This window comes from Capricornis sumatraensis, chromosome 8 (assembly GCF_032405125.1).
Source record: "Capricornis sumatraensis isolate serow.1 chromosome 8, serow.2, whole genome shotgun sequence".
Classification (NCBI taxonomy): domain Eukaryota; kingdom Metazoa; phylum Chordata; class Mammalia; order Artiodactyla; family Bovidae; genus Capricornis; species Capricornis sumatraensis.
In genome coordinates, this window is record NC_091076.1 from 76,008,882 (window position 1) to 76,031,683 (window position 22,802).

At 52.3% G+C, this 22,802-nt stretch overlaps 1 protein-coding gene across 1 annotated transcript in view; it reads right to left on the reverse strand.

Moving 5' to 3' along the window:
* WSCD1 (WSC domain containing 1) overlaps window positions 1–18,380 on the reverse strand; it is a 31,427-nt gene extending 13,047 nt beyond the window's left edge. Inside the window, exons 1-4 of the mRNA XM_068978603.1 lie at window positions 17,954–18,380; window positions 11,351–11,465; window positions 10,814–10,998; window positions 8,970–9,091 (exon numbers count right to left, since the gene is read on the reverse strand). Coding sequence (XP_068834704.1) covers window positions 8,970–9,091; window positions 10,814–10,998; window positions 11,351–11,465; window positions 17,954–18,380 — 849 coding nt within the window. The remainder of the gene's footprint in view (window positions 1–8,969; window positions 9,092–10,813; window positions 10,999–11,350; window positions 11,466–17,953) is intronic.
* Between the last annotated feature and the right edge of the window lie 4,422 nt (window positions 18,381–22,802).

Sequence of the window (22,802 nt, forward strand, 5' to 3'; positions counted from 1 at the left end):
TGAATGACTAACATACACACACACACACACACACACACACACACACACACACACACTGTCTGCCTTTACCCACGAAAATGTAAGCTGAGATTTTTTTGAGTGCCTGGCATGCTTTGCTGCATTCTCAGTACCTAGAACAGTATTGACACCATGGTGGATGCTTAATGAATGTTGGATGGAGGAACCAAGGAATAAATGAATGAACGTCCTTTCCAGATCTCAATTCCCCCCAAAGTTGTTGGCAATACACCTTGACATGAGCCTTCTGTGGGTCACTTGTGTCCCGGGCATGAGTAAAGAGAAGAAAGTCTGCTCCATCTAAGCAAACCCTCTCTGACAACAGGAACCCCAGGGGGCTCTGCCATCCTGAGAATCCTGTTCAGACAAGAATCTCAGCCACATGGTAAAGAAACAAAAACAAAAAGTCTGCTCGTTGGCCTGGCTTTGTCTCCCTCCCTGGTGGTAGCTTCTGATGTTGAGGCCTCAGGAGCCTGTATTCCTCGGCTGCCCCCACCAGTGACCCGAACCTTTTTGCTTCCTTGAGTGGATTAAACTGTCAAGTTTCCGGGTGTTTGCAGAGCAACGGGAGAGCTGCAGACAGTAATGCGGTTTTATTTACAACATAACCTCTTCAGCAACATCACTGGATTCTGAAAACACAGAACAATTTTCAGCCCCTTGGGGATTTCCAAGACAGGATTTCCATAAAAATTAAATATTGATGAATCTTATCTCTCTGCCGACCTCCTTGCTTCCTGTACCTCCACCCCAAGCTCCAGTGAGAGACAAAGAGACGGAGAGACAGACAGAACACATGCACAGAGAGAAAGAAGAGGAGAAAATGAACCAAGAAAGCAAGGCAGAAAAATGGGAGCACAGACGTGGCACTGTTTCAAGCAGATGAGGGGCTCAAAAGGGAGCTGGCTCAGCCTGTGTCCGAGGGCAGGGGGGATATACATTCTCATCCCGGTACTTCCTCTACAACTTGAGGCTGGGTGCCCAGGATGGGAGCTCAGGTGTGGGCTGGGGCTGTGGTGTGGGTGGGCATTCAGCTTAGAGACAGGTCATGACATGGCCAGGGCTGGGCTCTCCAAGTGGTGGGGCGTGATGCGTGCTCAGTCCTGTCTGACTCTTTGCAACTCTATAGACTGTAGCCCGCCAGGCTCCTCTGTCCGTGGGATTCTCCAGGCAAGAATATTGCAGTGGGTTGCCATTTCCTCCTCCATGGGATCTTCTGCACCCAGGGATCGAGCCTGTGTCTCTTGTGTCTCTTGCATTGGCAGGTGGATTCTTTACCATTGTGCCACCTGGGAATCCCTGGGTGGGGTGGGAATCCATTTGCAAAGGCTTGGCCATGGCCAACGGGTCAAGGAGTGGACCTTCCACCAAGCAAGTAGTGAGGCCCCGAGCAGCACCCCCTCTGGGATCTCCTCTCCTGCGTCCTTGCTCCTCTCTAGGCATCTTTCTCAGGATCTCTAGGATTACACAGCATCACCCCAAACTTCAGAGACAAGAGCTTCAGATTTCAGAAGGGGAAACTGAGGCTTGGAGTCAGCTTGAAGAAAGCCCACAACAACCTCAGACCATCAGGGTATGTGAGTGGGAGCAGAGGCCAGCCTTCCAGACTCCTAGCCCAGGGCTTTGCCATACACCACACTTGACCTCTGGGAGGCAAACACGTGAAGGCGGTAGATTTGTGATGAAATCCATGAACCAGCGTGGAGGTTGGCTTTGACCAGTCTCTTGCCTCCAGAGGCAGAACTGGGTAACATTCAAAACACAAAAAGGAGCGGAGATGCCCATGGAGGGGATGGGGGGTGAGGGCGTTGACTTTTGCTTTCAGGCAAATGTCAGATTGAATGTAAACCTACTGATCCTGGAACTGAGAGCATGTTTCCCTCTGACCTGAATGCAGGTGTGCAGCTGTGTGGTTTGGGGAGGCAGTTATGGGAAGTGGACCCAGTTCAAGGCTTGTCATAAGGAATCCCAGGCTCTGCCATGCCCTCCTCCAGGGCATCTTCTACACCCAGGGATAGAGCCCATGTCTCTTATGTCTCCTGCATTGGCAGGCAGGTTCTTTACCACTAGCGCCACTTGGAAGCCCCAGGAATCCCAGGCTTTGAATCCCATTTACATGACTGTCAACAAACTATTGGGCAGTGTGAGCCTTGATTTTATCATCTGTAAAAGGGGAGGCATAGTTTAATGATTTAGGGTTCTGGTATGAGTTTAAATTCAGACAGATGGAGTCTTGACTTCTCTAGCTATAAGGGGATTTGTGGATGGAGTGAAATACAGTCATCTTTTGGTATCTGCAGGGAATGGGTTCCAGAACCCACTGTTGATAACAAAATCCTCGGCTCCTCAAGTCTGTGGTTCTACGTCCATGGATTCAACCAGTGGCTGATGATGTAAACTGTGGTATCTTTTCACTGAAAAAAAATCTATGTATCAGTGGACAAGTACAGTTCCAACCATGTTCTTCAAGGAACAACCATACTATTAAGGTGTCTTTCAGAGAGTAGATTCTCGGCAGATTGGTTGGTCTGAGTCTGGGGGAGGCTAACATATGGGGTGGCGGTGGGGGCACTGGGCCATCTCCCTGTATCCACTCTTCTCTACTGGAAGCACTGCCTCACTAGCCCCCTTCCATGTCTCCAGCCTCAAAGGTGCCACCTCAAGATAGCTTGGGGCAAACATTAAAGTGTCCCCTTGGGTGATGGCTCTCCACAGACTGGAGCCCCAGACAGCAGATAGAGGTACTAATTCATAAAACCTAGACCCGTACAGACCCAATCCTTGGCAGAGATGTGAAATTTCATGCCCAGTGGAGGGAATGGGGCCACGCAGGATGGACTGCATCTATCAAGATCCAAGGGGATTTGGTCAGGCCACCGCCCAGCAGAGAACAAGTAGGCTCAGAGTTAATCTGTGCTTTTCCATCATACAGGCGGCTGGGTTAGCACCTCCATTAAATGGACAAGGGAAAAAAACCTCAGAAGATACATCGATGGGAAAACATCCAGGTGGTTACTATTCTGTATGCAGAACTCACACACCCCAAAAGAGGCTAAAAGGGGGTAGGCGCAAAGGATAACACCTCTCCCTGCGATGCCTTTCTCGGTAGAACTACTAGCAGTCACTGGGAGAACAAGCCTCAGATCACAAGGGTTAATAGCTGAAGCTTCACACGTTAGTAACCTATTTACAGATGGTGCTGGATTTCACACATCAGCCCTGCTGTGGAACACACGCTCCCATAAAGGGCCTGTCTACTTGTGCACCAATACGGGGCTTCAAAATTAATGACCCCTCACCTGAATGGGCAGCACTGCAAACAGCTCAGCTCATTCTCACCTCCTGTCCAAATGAAGGAGGTGACAGGATCCAGAGGACTGAGAATGAGCAGGTTTTCTTCCAGCTCCGACACGATCGCAGAAAATTAGACAAGATCATTTTACTGTGTTTAAAAACACATTTACATGGGTCAAGTTGCTCTTGTTGGCAGACAGTCAGATCATTAAGATGCTGATGTGGCCCAAAATGTTATTTCCTTGTCAAACTACATTCTGGGAGCTCCCCAAATCCACTGTAACTAACTAGCAAAGAAAAAAAAACTGCAGAGATTTTTATTGGGAGCCACAAATAAACCTCAGATGGTGCTCAAAACTGGGGCATGGCCCAAGGAAGGCGCCCCCTCTTTTCCTGCTTTTGTGCCCCACCTCTGGCATCTGCTGCTCCTGGCGCCCCTGCCCAGTCAGCCCTAATTAAGCCTGTAGCCCCCACTCCCTGATTTAGCTGTGCCCCATTTAACATTCTGCTGTGAGCATTTCCATCATAAAAGACTTTGAAAACACTTTCAATGGCTGTATTACAGTCCACTGTATGGCCGTGGCATCACGTAACCATTCCCACATTGCAGTACTTCTATCTGAGCTTGTCTAGAAGCCAAATTAGGATGAGATGAAGCTGCAACTGGGACGTCTCTGCAGCCTTGGTTGCTGCTGGCCTTTCTGGAGAGGAAGTGCTTGGCACTCCAGGCAGGAAAGCACAGCCAGAAATCCCCAAATTCACCTCTCTCTCTCACCCTCCACATCAAGGAGAGGACAAAGAAAACCCTTCCGGCAAATAGAACCATGAGCCCTGCAGGCCTCAACTTCTGACTGATCCTGCATCTACCTCCCTAAATAGTTGTAGAAGATAATCGATCACTAGGATTCAGACACATGGCAAATGTGAGCTGGGTCTCAGCATGGCTGAGCCAACAGGTTCCAGGTGGCCCGCTGGACAGTGGTTCTCAATGGGGGTGCCACAGGGACCCCGGGCTATGTCTGGAGACAGTCTGGGTTGTCATATCTAAGTGTGGCGGTGCTACTGGTCTGTAGCCGGATAGAGGGATGCTAAATATCCTACAATGTACAGACAGATCCCCGCACAAATTAGCTGACCCAACTGACAAGAGTTGCAAGGATGAGCAACCCTGCCGTAGAGTGAGATCGGGTCCTAGTCCAGCTCCCACTGAAAGCTCCTGGGGACCATCCAGAAGGCCTGAGTCCAAGTCACACTCACAACCACAGGGCAGGACAAGGGAGAAGGGAGGAACCGACATTCTGGGGACCGAAGGCCCACTCTCTCAGATAGATGGCGGCTTTACCTGCAAGCACATCTGTAGCGTCATCCTTGCCCTACCTGGAATCCCTAATTCCAGAGGCAGGCCACAGGCAAACTTGGGTGCCAGTATTGCCAAGGCATCTCTGGGGGTGGCCCTGAGGACCACTGCCTCCCAGAGGGATCCCAGCATCCCACCCACAGCTATGAAGCCCACACCAGTTACACCACCCTCTCCCCCTCAACACCGTCCATAGCTCCCTCTTACCAACTGAAAAACATCTGGACTGAGAGGCAGGCCTCTGAGGCCCATCACAATCTGTCCCCGCCCTACCTTTCACACGGTGCCATGGAGCCCTGCACACTGGGTGGGCAGGCTGGCTGCTTTCCCAGTCCCCTCACCCCTGCCAGTTACGTGCATTCCTCACACCCCTCGTTTGCCCTTTGACACTGCCCAGCATCTGCTGGCTTTAAGGCTTCCCCAGCGGCTCAGACAGTAAAGAATCTGCCTGCAGTGTAGGAGACCTGGGTTCAGTCCCCAGGTTGGAAACGTCCCCTGGAGATACCCACTCCAGTATCCTTGCCTGAGAAATCCCATGGACAGAGGAGCCTGACAAACTACAGTCCATAGGGTCACAAAGAGTCGGACAAGACTGAGCAACTAACAACCCTTCCAAAAAGTTGCAGTCCTCTTCCCTGAGCCTTCCTCCCAGTCTCCTTCATCTCCATCAGGCACTGACCTTACTCTGATGTATGCCAGAGTCCCTGCTTCCTGTCTTAGCCTCTCTTCAGTGGGGACTGGCACCCCCCACCCGGCGTCAGCGTATGCACCTGTCCCACTAAGTGTGTCCTGCCAAGACCTGCTTGCAACATGAAAGCTGGAAGTAGTGACTACTCCTCACAGCTGCTACATCCTGTGGGTCTAAACAATGGGACCCAAGAAAACAGCCCCCACCCCCCATTCGATGATACAGGGGAGGCGAGGACAGGAGCCAAGCCGTTAGCACAGATCCTGATGCCTGGAGGGCAAAGGCCATTTATGAGAACCCTGGGTGCCCCTTCATCCTTGTTCTATCTGAACAATTCGCAGCATCACTGCCCAGAGCTGAGCAGGTAACCCATCCACGAAATGCATCTCAAGGGGAGAAGTATGAAGCGTTAAGGTGCAAAGTGGCATAAGGTACCAAGAGCCTGCAGGTCTCATTTGGCACATGCTCCAGTGAGAGACTGCAGCGACCTGGATTTGTGTCAGTACATCTGAAGAAAGGCTGGAAACAGGCGTTGAAGAGTTTCAAAGCTTCGAATTCTGTGTCTGGGCCCCTCACGGGCTGCCCCAGGGAAGGTGCCTCCATACACTGGGGCATCCACCTGGAATGTGGCTTTGAAACCATCCTCCCCGACAGCAGAGTCTCAGGGGTGCCTTGCTTCTCTCTCACACAGGGCTGGGGTGGGGAGGGATGCATAAAATGAACACAGCTTTTGACCAGGGCAGTATAGCAAAGTTTACTCACAGAACAAGGACCTAGCCCCTCCTAGGAATTGTATCCGGCAGATCCACCACCAACACAGAACTACCCCCCTATAAGGATAGTCATCACAACCTTGTTTGTGAAAGCAAAAGATTGGAAACCACCTAAATGCTTAACAGTGGGGTGTTTGTTAAATAAATTATAGGACATCCATGTAATGGCATAGAAGAGTGAGGAAGCGCTTCCTGTGCCAATTTGGAGCAATCTGTAAGACACAGGGAAGGAGAGTGGGGCAGGGTAGTGCGTATGGCTCGTCACCATCTGTGGGGTTTGTAACGCCATCCTGACTCTGTAAAGGAACAACTGCCTGAATATTCATAGAATTTCTCTGAGAGTGGAAGGGAGAGGTTAGGCCCATCAACTGCATCCAAGGAAGGACAGAGTGGATGACACAGAGGGGTGAGAGGAAGACTTTCTCCTGGACACCCTTGGGTGTCCTTTCACCGTGATCCACGCGAGCGTCTAGGAAAAATAATTTAAAGCACCAAAGACGCACAGCTGCGAGGCTGCCGGCTCCCTTCCTCTTGTTTCTTTTCCTGTCTCCTCCTCGACAGTCCACCCACCTGTCCCCTTCCTCCACCGATGTCACACTGAGAGGCAGCAGCATGAAAAACATGGGGCATGGGGGCAAGAGTGGGATGTAGGGGGACTTCCCTGTGGTCCAGTGGTTAAGAATTCGCCTGCCAGTGCAGGAGACATGGGTCCAGGAAGATCCCACATGCCGTGGAGCAACTGAGCCCGTGTGCCACAACCACTGAGCCTGCATGCCTAGAGCCTGTGCTCTGCAAGAAGGGAAGCCACCGCAACAAGAAGGCCTCGAACCACTGTGAAGAGTAGCCCCGGCTCATCACAACTAGGGAAAGCCTGCACACAGCAGTGAAGACCCAGTGCAGCCCAAGAGAAATGAATTAAATTATATATATATATGAGAAGGAAATGGCAAACCACTCTCGTATCGTTGCCTGGAAAATCCCATGGACCGAGGAGCCTATAGGGGACGGGGTGGTGCTGCAGTCCATGGGGTTGCAAAGTCGGGCATGACTGAGCGACTAACAGACAGACAGATAAGAGTGGGATGTAAACCCGGTCCCTCCATGCTTGTGTATGAGAACTCTCACTCCTGCAAACCTGCACTGGCTCTGCAGCAAGCAGGGGTCAGAGGATCCCCCTTCACAGAGTGCTGGGAGGATCAGAGCTGACCAGCAGGGGGAAGGCTGCAACCCAGCACCCAGCACACAGGAAGATGCCTGTGCATCTGTTGACCCGGGAGGCCAGCGGATCTGGACCAGTCGAGTTCCTCTGATTACAGTGGGGGTCTCTCCAGGGAGCCGCTCTGAACTGCAGGTGCAAAGGGAGCCCAGAGTGGGAGGTTTGCTTCCCTGCTGTGCAAGCAGGTGTTCTTGCCACCTCTGCTGGCTCTGGCCCTACCAGCGGGAGAGGGGGAGAAGGGGGCCCCAGTCCAGGCGTCTGTGAATCAACATAATGGTCTTCTCGGATCCCAGTATTGTGTCTCATGAGCCCTGACACCAAGACACCCTTGGCAGTGGCTTTGGAAATGCTGGAGATGGAAGAGAGCCACTTCAAAGGCTGCACTTATGCAAGAGGAAAGCATGTAGGAAAAAGGCTTTGTCTCCCCCCATCTCCAAGGGAAGCATCTCAAGGGGGTTGGGAGCACAGAGCAGAGGGAAGGCGGCTCCTGGTGAGTAGGGGCCCTTGGAGGGCATGTCTTTGTGTCCAGCTCCACGTGCTTTCACTGAAGTCCACTCCTTCAAAGCACCAGAAGGCTACAGAACTAGGCAGAGTTCAATTCCTGGCTCTCCCCCTTCCTGGCTGTGTGACTTCAGGCAGAATGCTTAAGCTTTCTGTTTCCTCACTTGCAAAATGCAATTACTCAGAACACCTATCCCATTCAGTTGTCAAGAGGATTAAATGGGTTAACCCATGTGAAGTTGGAACAGAAACCGGCATGGAAAAAATGATGAATACTGGTTAGGACTGTTGATAACCATCGTCATCCCCATCACAGCCAGGACCCGCCTATCTCCTAGCCCCACTCGATTACACTGCCACGTGTTACAGTCCCATCAAAGCCAGTGGACCCCAGGATTTGGAGCAGCCCCAAGTCCTAGCCTACTGCCATTCAGGGCCATTTCCAGGGCCATAGCATCTGGCCCAGTCTGGAGATCTCGGGTCTCCAGCCTCAGATCTCAAAGCTCTTTGGGCAGCCTGCAGGTCTCACCAGCCCTGCTTCACACCCCACCCCAATCATGCCATGTGCAAACCCTATCTGGCCTTGATCGATGTCTCCCGCCCCAGAGCCGACAGGCGGTGCAGGCACATGGCCTTTGGTACCCAGTCCAGCACTTGCACAGAGTCACACTCCACGCTTCAGCCCTGGCTAAGGCACCAAAGGGACCTGAGCGACTACAGCCCCTGAAGTCAGATTCTTGGCCCAACGCTGTCAGTGCCAATAACAGAAAATCCATCAGCACTCCCCAAGTCCCGAGCCAGCATCTTCCAGCTTCCAAACCAAGTCAATTTAACATCTGACACTTGTGCCAAGAGCTCACATCGGGAAAGGCACGATCCTTTCAGTTTTACAACCTTCACTGACGATCCCCCACCCAGGCTCGGATCTCAGCATCAGCAGGCTCCCTGCTGGTGTCCTCAGCAACTCTGCTGCAAAGCCCGCCTCTCTCCCTCCTCAGCTCCCACCCGGGCTCCAAGGAGGACAGAGAGCTGCAGTCCCCCACGGGCACCTGCCCCTCCCTGAGACCACCACTCTGGCTGGATGGTTAAAGGACAAAGCTGTGAAGTCATAATTTCTCTTACTTTCTGGGAGCAGAATCCGGAGCACGTCTCCACAGTCACATTGGCCTGTACCAGGGAGTCAGGGAAGGCATGCGTGATGTTCTCTGGCAATCGGAAACAGCCCCGGTACGTGACGGTCCTCCCTGCGAGGAAAGAAACGGGGTTCTAGTGAGAAGCAGAGCCTGCCCTTCTTGGGGCCTGACCCAGAGGAAATGGCAGCTTCAGATCCTGAAATAGGTGGAATTACACTCAGGAGGAGCAGATTCCAAATTGGAGAGGGTAAACTGCCCAGACAGGCTGTGTGTGGTCAAGCCAGGCTCCTGAGAGAAACCAGATCCCAGAACCTTGCTCACCAGGGTCACTGACAAGGGACCACTTGGCTGAAGCTGCTGAACTCATGACTTGCAACTCCTGCCAGCTCTCGGGGGACAGTGTCCATCCTTCCTCCCTCCCTCTTTTCTTCCTCCTTTCTCTTTCTCCCTTCCTTCCACAAATCTGATTTTTTTTTTTTTTCTTTTCAGCATGCTGTGTAGCATGTGGGATCCTAGTTCCCTGATTAGGGATTGAACCCATGCTCCACTGTGAGTACCTCCCTGCAGCCTGTGGGGAGGCGGCACCTGGGTCACCCTTTTGCACCCCACACCCAGTCCTGACCCTGACATACAGCAGGTGCCCTATACATGCTGAGAGGTAAGGATGTGGCATGAGCTGTGAGAAGTTAGTGATCTAAGATGCTGCTGGCAGAGCCTCACCTGCCTCTAGACTTCAGGTGTGGCACAGGCTGTCACTCCCATTCCACACCCTTCTGCCCCGCTCCGCAGGTGAGAGTCCCAGGCCACTTAGAGCAGGAGGGCACCTCCAAGATGGAGCCACAGATGACCTACTCTGCACCTTCCTCTGATCCCAACCTGAAGCTCAGTTCAAACAGACGCGTTTTTCTGTCTTTGGCAGGAGTTTGTTTTAATCTAAAATTTCACTGATGTACATACTTCAGTGAAACTGAATCCAACTTCACAAAGAAGTTTCAATCCAGGTCCCTACGCTGGTGGACTCAAAACCTCCTTTTCTGTCCTCCGTGGACACTAAAACCTGAGCCATGTGGCCGCCAAGACCAGCAGCTTCCCCCATGAAGGCCCAGTGCTGCACAGTGTCATCAGCTGTCTTCATCTCACCCGCATGATTCCTAGTTCCCACCGGAGCCAGGGATTTCCTTACTTTCTTGATAGTTCAGCTTTGCATTTACAGCGACACTTGTCAGTTTTACCCAGCACCTCATGGGCTTCCCTGATAGCTCAGTTGGTAAAGAACCCACCTTGCAATGTGGGAGACCTGGCTTCAGTCCCTGGATTGGAAAGATCCCCTGAAGAAGGGAAAGGCTACCCATTCCAGTATTCTAGTCTGGAGAATTCCAGGGACTGTATAGTCCATGGGGTCGCAAAGAGCCGGGCATGACAGAGCGACTCTCACTTTCACCAGCACTTCAGGGTGTTGTGTAGCTAGGAAACACTCCTACTGTCTGGTCTGTCCCGGTAATCAAAGTCTGTCTCTGCACTTGACAAAATAGACTGGAACCCAAAGATGGGAGGCCACACAGCACGTCTAAGAAACACCTAGGCCAAGGCTCTGGGCCTCCTGGTCGGTTTTTCTCTCCTGCAGAGGATAAGGAAAGATGTGATTTGGTCACGAACTCAAGCGATCTTTGGCAAACCCTAACACCTCGCCCCCTGCCACAAGCCTGTCCAGGGAAGGTGGTAGGGAAGGCAGAGCACAGTTTCCGTCCTCCAGAATTTAGATGAAGGGCTGTGGACCCAGAGGTGGCAGACAGCAGGGGCAGACAGAGCTCAGGGAGAGGCTGGTGCACTCACGCTTCCTGGAGCTGGGCTGCAGCTCCTCCACGCGGTACACGGAGAGCCGGCCCACACCTCCACACACGGAGCTCTTCTCCCCTTTGCACTCATGGTTACACTCCTCCGGCCCAACGCTCATCGCTGGGAGTCGGTTCCCACAGTAGCACTCGGCCCCGGCCTCCAAGCCAGCGTAGATGTAGGACCTGCAGGCAGAACGGGGCCTGGGGTGAGTCCCAAGCCTGGCCAGGGGCACTGAGGTCTGGATCTAGCAATGGCCACTGGGTCTGGGGCCAGGATAAGGGTGAGTCCTGGAATCTCAGGACAGGAACCCCAGGTCTCCTGACACTGAGCCCAGAGCTCTTCCCACAATCCCCTGCCATCTCGTCAGTAAACCTTCTTTGTTTTTCACAACCGCATCTGATCGGTCGAGCTCTAATCGCACTCCAACAGCCAACTGGCAGCAGAAGCACCACCTCAGGGACACCACTCCCACTCTCTGGGATTGCCTCTTAGCCTTATTTCCAGTCGAGCTGACCGTTAGGACCCCCCACTTACCGCTCAGCACATGCGTCCTGGCAGTGGGAGATGGTCATCTTTCTCAAGTCAAAAAACACAGCCCCCTTCAGAGTCCGCTCCTGGCCGTCATCACTGAAGCATCCCACATAGGTGCCTGCTGGGGATGAGGGAGAACCACAGCAGAGACTCAGACACCCTGGAGAGCGGGAGGGTACTAACTCCTGAACCCACCCTTGGCACTGCCCTTCCTGGCTATGACACTTCTCAGAGAAGCCCAGGGGACAAGGCTGTGGTCCAACATTCCCCACAGTGCTTCTGGACACTTCCAACTTGTTCCCTTCCTGCCCTCTTTCTTAGTTAACGGCCAACAGTCCTGTAGACACCCTGCCAGGAGCCTGGCATCAGCCAAAACACAACTTCCTTCCGCCAGCCCTCACCTGGTTTAATTAAGTCTGGCTGGTTTAATTGCTTCACCTGGACCCCTCTCCTCTTCATCCCTACCCTTCCTAGGCCGGAAGAGGCCTGTCTGCCTCCACGAACGAACTGATAGGCAGACTCTGTTGCCTCCTTGTGATCCAGAAGGAAGAAATGAGATACGCAAAGTCTGATCTTAGCTGATATAGAGATTTTGCAAACAGGGAGAGCTAGTCCAAGAGAAAAAAAAAAAAACTCTGCTGGGACATCCCTTGTGGTCCAGGGGTTAAGACTTCACCTTCCAATGCAGGGGAGCTAAGATCCCACACGTTACGTGGCCAATAAATAAATAAATAAATAAACCGAAGCAATATTGTTAATAAATTCAATCAAGGCTGTAAAAATGGTTCACATCAAAAAAAGAAAAAGAAAGAAAAGAAAATATCAGTCATCGCAGGAGGGCAGAAGCCCCCATCACTGGAGGTGTATAAGCGGTATCTATTAACATGCAAGAGGGCTGTTCTGTGTGGGAATCCTTAGGACCACAGGACCCTGAGCCCTCAGCAGGTCAGGCATCTCCAGCACACCCCTGGGAGGGGGCGATGTTGAGGGGCAAGACTCCACAAAGCAGTGACTCAGCAGTGCACATGTCAGTGGGAAATAGTCCTGCCCTGCCACACCCCGCCAGGGAGCTGCCTCCCAGAAATGTACAGCGAAGCCTGGGGAACCTGAACGCGACCAAGTGCATTCGGTGTGTAAATGTCACACGCAGCACAGCGCATTGAAGGAACTATGCACTAGGGATTTGCAAACACGCCATCACACCATCCGAGCTGCGAATGCACACCCACAGAGTTGCGCCCAGATCCGGATGGGGCACCCATGATGAAGATGCTGCCCATCTCTGGGGAAACACTGGCACTCAGCTCCGGGATGTCTCAAGTGGCATCTGAGCAGCACACTGTAGCCTTTGGAAGTTGGGCGTTTCTGGGAAGCATTGTGCCCAAGGCCTCCCCACAGCCAGCCAGCTCCCAAACAGCTTTGCGGGGAGGAGTGACCGTCTCGTCCACCAGTCCTGGAGCTCCCGGATCAGGCGAGACTGGTGCTGATTACTCCTGCCAAGAAGCTGGCCCAAAACAGAAGCTCAGGGCCACCAGCTGAGTGGATTGAAGGAGTGAGTCTGCCAGCCCACATTCCCGGGGACGTGAATCAGGGAGTGACTTTCCTGGGTATGAACAGCATGCTTAAATCCGTCTCTGGCGTTGACTAAATCATTTCAATATTCTGTGCCTCAGTTTCCTCAACTGTCAAATGGATAAATGCCCCCCTCCCCTTCCCCTTGCTCATTTCTCCCGCCCACGTCTGGTCATGGCCCTGCTCCTTCCTGCACATCCACTCTTTGCTTTCTACTCATCCTTGAGGGCATGGCTCACAGCCCTGGCAACTCTAGGCTTCTGCAGCCCTCCTTTCCCTGCACTGTCACACTGAGTGTCTGAAAAGCTTGCTGTCACCCAAATCCTGATCATTAACTGTTGTTAAAAATTGTGTACACCTGTGTGTCTCGTCTTTGTACCATGAGCTAAGGCTCGTTGAGGGCAGGGACCACAACTTCCCCTTAGCTGGTGACTTGCTGCCAAGGTCAGACACGATGCCAATAGTGGGTCAGAGCTCCTAAAACCCACACTGACATCCTGTGAGGGTGCAAGAGGGAAAGCGGGGAGCCCAAATGCAGTGGCTGGTCCTACTGGCTATCCCAATGTGCAATTCCCTGGGCCCCTGGTTAAAAAAGGAAGGGGAAGATGGCCAAGATGGTAGGAAACAGGACTCTCTGTCACACCAGAAATGGCTGAAGATCCAGGAACCTCAGATTAGAGAACACTGGGCTGCAGCGAAAGCAAAGACCTTCAGTGTCTGGACAGGGTCTTGCTCCCTTCCAGGCTATGAGCCTCTCGAGGCTGCCTTCACCAGGATGCCCACTAGCACACACATGGCCGCACCCAGCATCCATCCATGGATACAAGCTCCACTCCTCTACTCGGGGCTCCAGACACCCAGGCCCTGCAAGCTTCTCTCTCTTCGTATAAAGCTCAGGACTGCTGAGACCAGAAAGCTTTCATCCAGGTCAGTGAAAATCAATCGTTCTCCTTAGTCTGCCTACTTAGTAAGAGAAAACTAATATTTGAGAGATTTCTGACATGTGTTGCTCAGCAAAGAAGAAATTCTATTACAGCTTTCAAGTAAACATCCAAAACACAGGCTCGGGGGTTGTTAAACATTTATCACCACTGATGGGAAATTAACCAGAAGGTTCTGGTCACCAAGAGGTGACTGGGCTCAAGACCCCTGGAGGCTGAGATGGGCACATACACATTTGCGGGGCGGGATGTGGGGGTGGGGTGGGAAGAAATCTCTCTTGGGAATGGGCTGCCTTAGATTCAAATCCAGGCTCTGCTCTATCTGGCTGTGTGACCTAGCATGTGCAGCCTCTACTTCCTCGTCTGTAAAATGCACACATGGTCCCACGGAATTCATGGGGTGGTTGTGAGAATTCCACGAGATAACATGGAAAGTTATCTAATGCAGGCGTGGCATGTAGTGTGAGCTCAGGGGTGATTGTTACTGTTGTAATGTGTCATTATTAATAATAAACACTTTTAGATTACTCTACTTCCCCGAAATGCAAACCCTTCATCATTAAAATGGTGATAGCGCTGCTGACATCATAAGGCTATTTGAAGATTAAATTAAATGAGATAACAGATGTCCATCTAGGCAGAACAATGGTTGGCACACAACAGATGCTCGGATAAGCGACAGCTATTATTATTCTCATCCTACACTGTAACCTGGGGCCGGGTGAGCCGATGGCTCCGTAAATATTAGCAGAGCACATTAATAAACGAGAAAGAAAGGGTTTCGAGCAGTCAGGGTTGGGTTCTTCAAAAACAAGGAGAGGCTAGCCAGCTCCCAGCTGGCTGGTGGGTGGAACTGACCAGTCTGGAGGAACACCCACGCTCGGCTGGCCCCGTCTCTGTTTGTAGCAAGACCCAGATACCTCCCCCTATTCGTGAGGAGGAGGTGAGCCTTTTTTCCTGGAAAAATAATGAATGGCTTTTCTAACTCCCTGACAGAGGCGAGAATGTGTAGAAAGAAAGGACTTCCCAGGGATGCACTGGGACACATTCTGAGGCGGATTTATTACTTTCGGCTGAAACGGAGGCGATGCATTATTGTCTGTGACTCTGCATCTGTTCATTTGCACATCAAAATGGACATGCCGTGAGGCTATTAACGATGGCTTCGGAGATATTGGAATGTCTTAGGAAATTACTATCAATAAAAAGCAAACTGGCTATGGAGAAGTTACTATTTTTCCCCTAGTAAACTTACTGACATTTTATTCCATTATGGATGTTGTCCAAGGTATAATGAAATGCTCAGTGATTGATGGGGCCTCCTGCGGCTTCCAAGGCTTGCCGGATCCCCTTACAGGAGGATGGCGGGCTGCCCGGGGCCACGAAGAGACGCCCTCTTTGTCTGCAGCTCCAGCAGCTGTCCCGAGGGCGGGCCTCCACCAGGAAGGCCAGCCTGGCTATGCAGGGCCCCACAGAGCCCCAAGAGAGGAAGGGGGCTCCCAGAGGTTCTAGGGCCAGTGCCCGCCTCTCCCCACTTTCTCTGAAGATCTTTAACTGCGTGACACCACCGCCTCTCCCAGGGCGAATTCTTTCTCCAATCCTGGGGGATATTCAAAATATTGAATAACTGATGAGAGGCATGGACTGGCCTGAATTGTCACCATTCAACACCAGAGCCTGACTGTTCCTGCTGAACGAGGCATTAACCCTTCCGTTGCCAGGTTTGGGGGTCACCAGGGAGGATCAATCAGAGTGCAGAAGGTACTCAGAGACTCAGGGCAGAAACCCTGGTGTATAATAGGTGACGGTCTGTCCTGTTTGGATCTCACCACCACCTCTTCAGCTTTTACTACAGCCTCTTCCACCGCCTCTTTAAAAGATGACTTGAAGAGTGCTTGCTGGTTCTCCTGGATGAAGATATTCTACACACAGGGCTGTAACCAGGTCACCCCGAGTCCTCTTGTCTTCTGGCCAGTCACCCTGAAGCCAGGTTACTAAGAATTTGTCACTTCTGTGTACCGAGCCTCAAGCCTTTTGCACATGCCTCTCTTATGCCTCAGTCATCCTAGGGGGTAATCATTTAGCTGCACATCTGATTCCACCACCACAGACGGAGCTCCTCAAGTGTAAAGTGAATAGGACACGTGGAGACTCACGTGTGCTGAGTGTGGACTGAGAAAAATAAAGAGAGGAATCATGGCTAATTTGCCAAGGTCACAGAGTCAGTAACTGGCAATACCAAGAGACAAATGCAGGTCTGTTTTCAAAATCTATGCTCTTTCCATGCCTTCTTTTTAAGAAATGCATGGTGACTTTCTACACTGGCATCACCCTGATAGAGGCTCGGCTTCTTGATGTGTTGGGAGGAATTTATAGAAATTATAACTACACGAAATGAGCTACAGAAGTGGTTCCTTAATTCTCCCTCATTCTTACATGGAAGCCTTGCTGAGGAATCCCACCCAAGGGCTATGACCTAGAGGATTTCAGATGAAACTTCCTTCTACGGAAGTTTCTTCTATAGAAGGCTTAGTTCTGCAGTCTTCATCGTATCGGGCCACCATCTTCTTCTATATCCTGCCACTGAGGATTCTAAGCTCCAACCATACTTCTTAAACTCAGAGAGCAGTTTTCCTGCAATTCGTGGTACAGGATCAAATAAGGCGGTGGCAGAGAGGCTGAGACACTGACTGAGATCAGTCACCACCCATCAGTGGCTCTGACACTCCCTGGGTGCGCACTTCACACAACTCAGTTTCGAGGCCCTGCACAGTCTGGATAACTCAGTGTTAAGAGCTCCGAGCTGGAGCCAGGCTGACCCCATGATGGAGTCCCAGTGGTGTGACTCCAGCAGTTCTGGTCAGTGCCCTGCCTGTCCCCCAGGCCTTGCTATCTCCAGGCTGCACCCTAAGATGTAGGTTCTACCCTCATTCCAAGTCCCTATCTGCTCCGTAACATACCCTGTACTGGCCACCTCCTCCCCCGTCTCACTTCCCACTCCCTACCAGTGTTCCTGGGGTCATACCCAAAGCAGACCACATCCATGTGAATCCTAATTTCCGGGTTTGCTTCCAAGGAACCAAAACTAAGAGAATGATCTTGGAGAATTTACTTAACAATTTCCGTGCCTCTTCACCGGCAAAACTGAGCTATAACAATAGTGTGTGCATGCTAAGTCACTTCAGTCATGTCCGACTCTTTGTGACCCTATGGCCCATACCCTGCCAGGCTCCTCTGTCCATGGGATTCTTCAAGCAAGAATACTGGAGTGGATTGCCATGGCCTCCTCCAGAGGATCTTCCCAACCCAGGGATTAAACCTGTGTCTCTTACATCTCCTGCATTGGCAGGTGGCTTCTCTACTACTACTAGCAACCGCCTGGGAAGCTCCATAACAATAATAATAGCCCCTGTAAATACAACACTTACAGGTGTGTGGTCACTGATACATGAGTGAGCTGTTATTAAATAATAATAATTCCTGACTGCCAGTGCATACAATAGGCCCCCTAGTCCAGTGGTCCTCAGCCTCAGGGCACATGCAAACCACCTGGAGACCACACTGCTCCAGACTGCAGCCCTCGCCCCAGAGTTCGAGATTTGGGGAGTCTGAGAGAACCTGAGAACCTGCATTTGCCACAAACTCCTGGGTGGCGCTGGGGCTGCCAGCATGGGAATGCTGCTGCTCTGCATTATCACATTTAATCCTCACCACAACCCTGGGGCAGGTATCACGACCTCCATTTTCAAGGGACGCGGAGAAATTAAGAGACGTGGTCACCCAATAAGTTTGGAGAATGAGCCAGGATTTAAGCTCAGGTCTGTCCCAGCTCTAAGATGCTTACACATCTCAACCCCCACCCACATGCAGTCCAGCTAGGGAGTGAGCAAAACTCCCAAGGGCTTCCCCTCCCAGGCCCCTCCTGTCTATGGTGGGGCTGGAGGAAGCAGGATATGGGAAGGCCACGGGCCCTCGGTTCCCAATTCTCAGGCTGCAGCCAGGGCCAGGGAGAGGGGACACCAGTCTGTGCCCCCAAATGGGGCTCCCGGGAAGAGCTCCCATATGTGTAAGGGGACCCAGGCTAAGCACCTACCTCGGCTGCTGGTGGCTGGCTGGGGGGCCTCGGGGCTCAGCGCGGGAGGCCCCGGGGGGTCCCCCACAAAGTGGTGGAACCAGCGACGCCGCAGCTGGCGCAGCTCTGAGTTGCGGCTGCGGAGCCAGCGGGGGCCGGGCCGGGGCCGGGCCAGGGGGCCCTGCAGCACGTCCACGCCGAGCAGCAGCTCCGGGCTGACCCGGCCGTCGTGCATGGCTCGGCTCTCCAGTAGGCCCACGCCCAGTGCCACAGCAGCCACAGGCAGGGCCTGCAGCGGGCCAGAGGCCCGGGGGCCAGGTGGGAGGCCCACGCGGGCCCGCTGCAGCAGCAGCAGGCTGCCGGTCATCAGGTAGGCGGCCGTGAGGAAGAAGAGTAGGAACTGCGTCCGGCGGAGAAACTTCTGGAGTCGGAAGAAAGGTTTGGCCATGCCCCTGGGCGGCAGGGCTCCCAGCTGGAGCCCGGGGACGGCTCCTAGCACCCAAGCCGGAAGGAGGCCGGAGCCTCCGGAGGTGTCATCCCCGCATGCCGGCACCGGCCTGTTCTCTCCTGGGGTTACAGTTCCTCCTGCCCCGTTTGCAACAGGTGCTCAGATAGCACCATCACTGAGCCCCAGCCCTGGGCCCTGCAGCTGTAGCTTCTGCCTGAGTGTCAGGAACTTGGCCATCCCTGGGTTCCAGTGACCTTCATGTCCTGGCTTCAAAACCTGGAAAAGAGAAAGGGCACTTAGAGGGAATAGGAGGGTCCACCTCTCCCACTGCCCCAGGGTCAGGAGCCCCACGCCTCTGTGCTCTGTCTGCCAAAGGGGCTGGCTATGCCGCAGAAGTGAGGGACAGAGAGCCTGGTTCCAACCCCAGCTCTGCCACTGGATGACTGTGTGACAGCAGGTGGGCTATTTCACCTCGTGGGGCCTCAGTCTCCTCATCTGTAAAATGGAACTAACGCTCTACCCTGGAGCACTAATGACAACAGGAAGGAGGAAAAACAGCAGCAGTGACCTTGTATGAATCCTTAAACTATGTGCCAGGCTCTGAGCTAGACGCTTTATGTATCATCTCATTTAATCCTCACCCCAACCTAGAGAGAGAGATACATACAGCATTTCCCCCATTTTACAGATGAGGAAACTGTGGCAAAGGCAGACAAATTAAATTTCCCAGTCACACAACTGGGGAGAAGATGAGCCAAGGGTTGGAACAGCCTGAATTCAGAGCCTGGACTGTAAACCCCCATGTGGTCCAGCCTGTAATGAACCCCACTACCTATATGTGCACTCAGGCCAGCGCATGAGTATACAGCAGGTGCTCAATGCATGTGTGTACTGGGGTTGCAAACTGTCTTTTGGAAATGCTTCTGCAGAGGTGGGTTGGTTTTAACCCAGGAGAGCGCACAGAGGAGGGAGTGGGCTTGCATAGTCTTCCCTACTTCCTGAAGGGAGGACACCAGAGCGGGAGAGCACCCGGGGCCGTGCACCTGTCAGCAGAGGCTGGGCTCCTGGTGTAGGGAAGCGGGGAAGGCTCTCAGAGAAGCCTTCCCGGGGTGCCCCTCTGCTCCCCAGGACTCAGCTCTCACACTGGGCTTTGGTTTCCTTTGACCGCGCCTCTGAAGTGCACTGTCGGGGGTTGGCAAAGGGGCCCGCAGCTGCTGCGAGCTGGGCTGCTGGATAAGGACAGCCCGGCACACAAGGACAGGCTTGTCCTGGGGTGAAAGGCTCCGAGGAGCGTGACTAAGCCGCTGCCTGTAACTAACAAGGCCCGGGACCCCGGCCAGGACCCCACGGCCCCTCAATGGCTGCTCTGTGCCCTGGGGACAGTGGCCGGGTGTGAGAGGAAAGACAACGTTTGGGCTCTTGTGGCCTGGCATTCCAGGGTCTGGGAGGGGGTGGTATCAGATCAGCATGACCCTTTCTGATTCAATGCCGAGAGCCACCAGGTTCTGATGCTTCTGGGGAGGGCAGGATCTGAGAATTAAGGGGGTCCAATGGGTCCTTTAGGCTGGGGCAGGGGTAGCAGGGTAGGGAGTCAGCAACTGAAGGTGGAATTAAATGCTGAATCTGGGAGCCATTTCAAATGGGTCTCCAGAGCTTTTATTTTCTCTCTAAGCTGGTGTGTGCCAGGCCCACCCCGGCCAGCCTCGTCAGATTTGTATAACCACAGAGAAAATCCCAAGAAATCCGGACTGATCCCCCTGCCTCCAGCTTTGGCCCCTGCAATCCATCCTCTGCAAGGCTGCCAAGGTGATCCTCCTAACACGCAAATCTGATCACGGTGCTCCCCTGCTTAAAACCCCTTTCAATAGCTCCCTGTTGCTTTGGGATAAGCTCCAAGCTCCTTAGCGTGACATACAAGGCCCCCTTCCTGATCCAGCCCAACCAGCTCATCTCTTGCTGGGCCCTTCCCTTCTGCTTCCTCATGGTGTGCACATGTGTATGTAAACACACACACACACACCCCATGGTCCAGCAAAACAACCACAGCATGTCTGCCCTGATGCCTTTGCACACACTTCACTTGATGTCTTTTCCTCCCTCTTTGCCGGGTGAATCCCTCTGTATCTCCAAGACTCAGCCCAAGTGTCACTTCCTCCAAGAAGCTCTCCCTGACCACCACCCACTCACTGGTATAGATTTCTCTGTCTCCCCATGCTGACCCTCATCCCAGCATTTGCCATCCTAGGATGATTTTAATTGTTCTTGTACTTGTCAACCATCTTTGCAGGACTGCGACTGACTCCAGGCTAGGGGTCATATGCTCTGTACACATTTTGGTAACTCCAGCTCACAATATGAGTCTCAGCAAAATAGATGCTCAGTCCTCTCTGTGTCTGAATACACTTTTTAAATGGATGAGACGATACACTGATAGGTGGATCCTGATATCAGAAACCTGCTTCTGTGGGAGTCTTGTTGTTCAGGCACTAAGTTGTGTCTGACTCTTTGCGACCCCATGGACTACAGCACTCCAGGCTTCCCTGTCCTTCACCATCTCCCAGTGTTTGCTCAAACTCATGTCCATTGAGTCAGTGATGCCATCCAACCATCTCATCCTGTTGCCCCCTTCTTCTCCTGCCCTCAATCTTTCCCAGCATCAGGGTCTTTTCCAATGTTGGCTCTTCTCATCAGGTGGCCAAAGTATTGGAGCTTTAGCTCCAGCATCAGTCCTTCCAATGAATATGCAGGGTTGATTTCCTTAGGACTGACTGGTTTAATCTCCTTGCTGTTCAAGGGATTCTCAAGAGTCTTCTCCAGCACGACAGTGGGGGATCTTCAGTTCAGTTCAGTTCAGTCGCTCAGTCATGTCCGACTCTTTGCGACCCCATGAATCACAGCACGCCAGGCCTCCCTGTCCATCACCAACTCCCGGAGTTCACTCAGACTCGCGTCCATCAAGTCAGTGATGCCATCCAGCCATCTCATTCTCTGTTGTCCCCTTCTCCTCCTGCCCCCAATCCCTCCCAGCATCAGAGTCTTCTCCAATGAGTCAACTCTTCGCATGAGGTGGCCAAAGTACTGGAGCTTCAGCTTTAGCATCATTCCTTCCAAAGAAATCCCAGGGCCGATCTCCTTCAGAATGGATTGGTTGGATCTCTTTGCAGTCCAAGGGACTCTCAAGAGTCTTCTCCAACACCACAGTTCAAAAGCATCAATTCTTCAGCGCTCAGCCTTCTTCACAGTCCAACTCTCACATCCATATATGACCACAGGAAAAACCATAGCCTTGACTAGACGGATCTTAGTCAGCAAAGTAATGTCTCTGCTTTTGAATATGCTATCTAGGTTGGTCATAACTTTTCTTCCAAGGAGTAAGAGTCTTTTAATTTCATAGCTGCAATCACCATCTGCAGTGATTTTGGAGCCCCCCAAAATAAAGTCTGACACTGTTTCCACTGTTTCCCCATCTATTTCCCATGAAGTGATGGGACCGGATACCATGATCTTCATTTTCTGAATGTTGAGCTTTAAGCCAACTTTTTCACTCTCCTCTTTCACTTTCATCAAGAGGCTTTTGAGTTCCTCTTCACTTTCTGCCATAAGGGTGGTGTCATCTGCATATCTGAGGTTATTGATATTCCTCCTGGCAATCTTGATTCCAGCTTGTGCTTCTTCCAGCCCAGCGTTTCTCATGATGTACTCTGCATATAAGTTAAATAAGCAGGATGACAATATACAGCCTTGACGTACTCCTTTTTCTATTTTAAACCACCATCTTAGGCCAATGAAATCTCAAATTCTGCTTATCCAGAGCTGTGGGAGCCTCCCTAGATAGGTGGGAGACAAAGCAATACATGAGCACGAAGGACACAGCTTCGCCAGTTCAGGCCTTAGAGATAACGTGGAAGTTAACGCAGGTGCTGAGCTTTATATGTGATCTTTCCTGTGTTGCCATTTTAGGAAAAGGGGCTTCCAAATCTGCTTGCAAAAGGCTTCTGGTTACAAGATTGAGATTCTATCAGTGAGAAATCCTATAAAACTAAAATAAAAGGGGTGTGTGGACCCCTGCTGTGGGAAGAAAGGTTCTGATGAGATGGAGCCAAAAGCTGGGCAATGGATCAACAGTTCAGAATTTTGAAGGCAAGATGCAGCCTGAATTCCATATACGTTTGTATAGAGGATCTGCGAACATGCTACAAAGGGTGCAGCGGGGTGAGGTGTGGTCAGCGCTGATCATTCTGGAATCGAGTGATCACCCCTGGGTTCGCCAAGGCACCCCCCCCCCCCCTGCTCTCCACCAGGTTCTTTCTGGAGCCACCCCTTCCCACTGGGGCCCTCCCCTAGTCTGGGGAGGTGGACACTGGGCAAGGGGGCAGGGGACAGCTGCTTTCAGGCCAGAGCTCCACGACCCCTGCTTCTGAT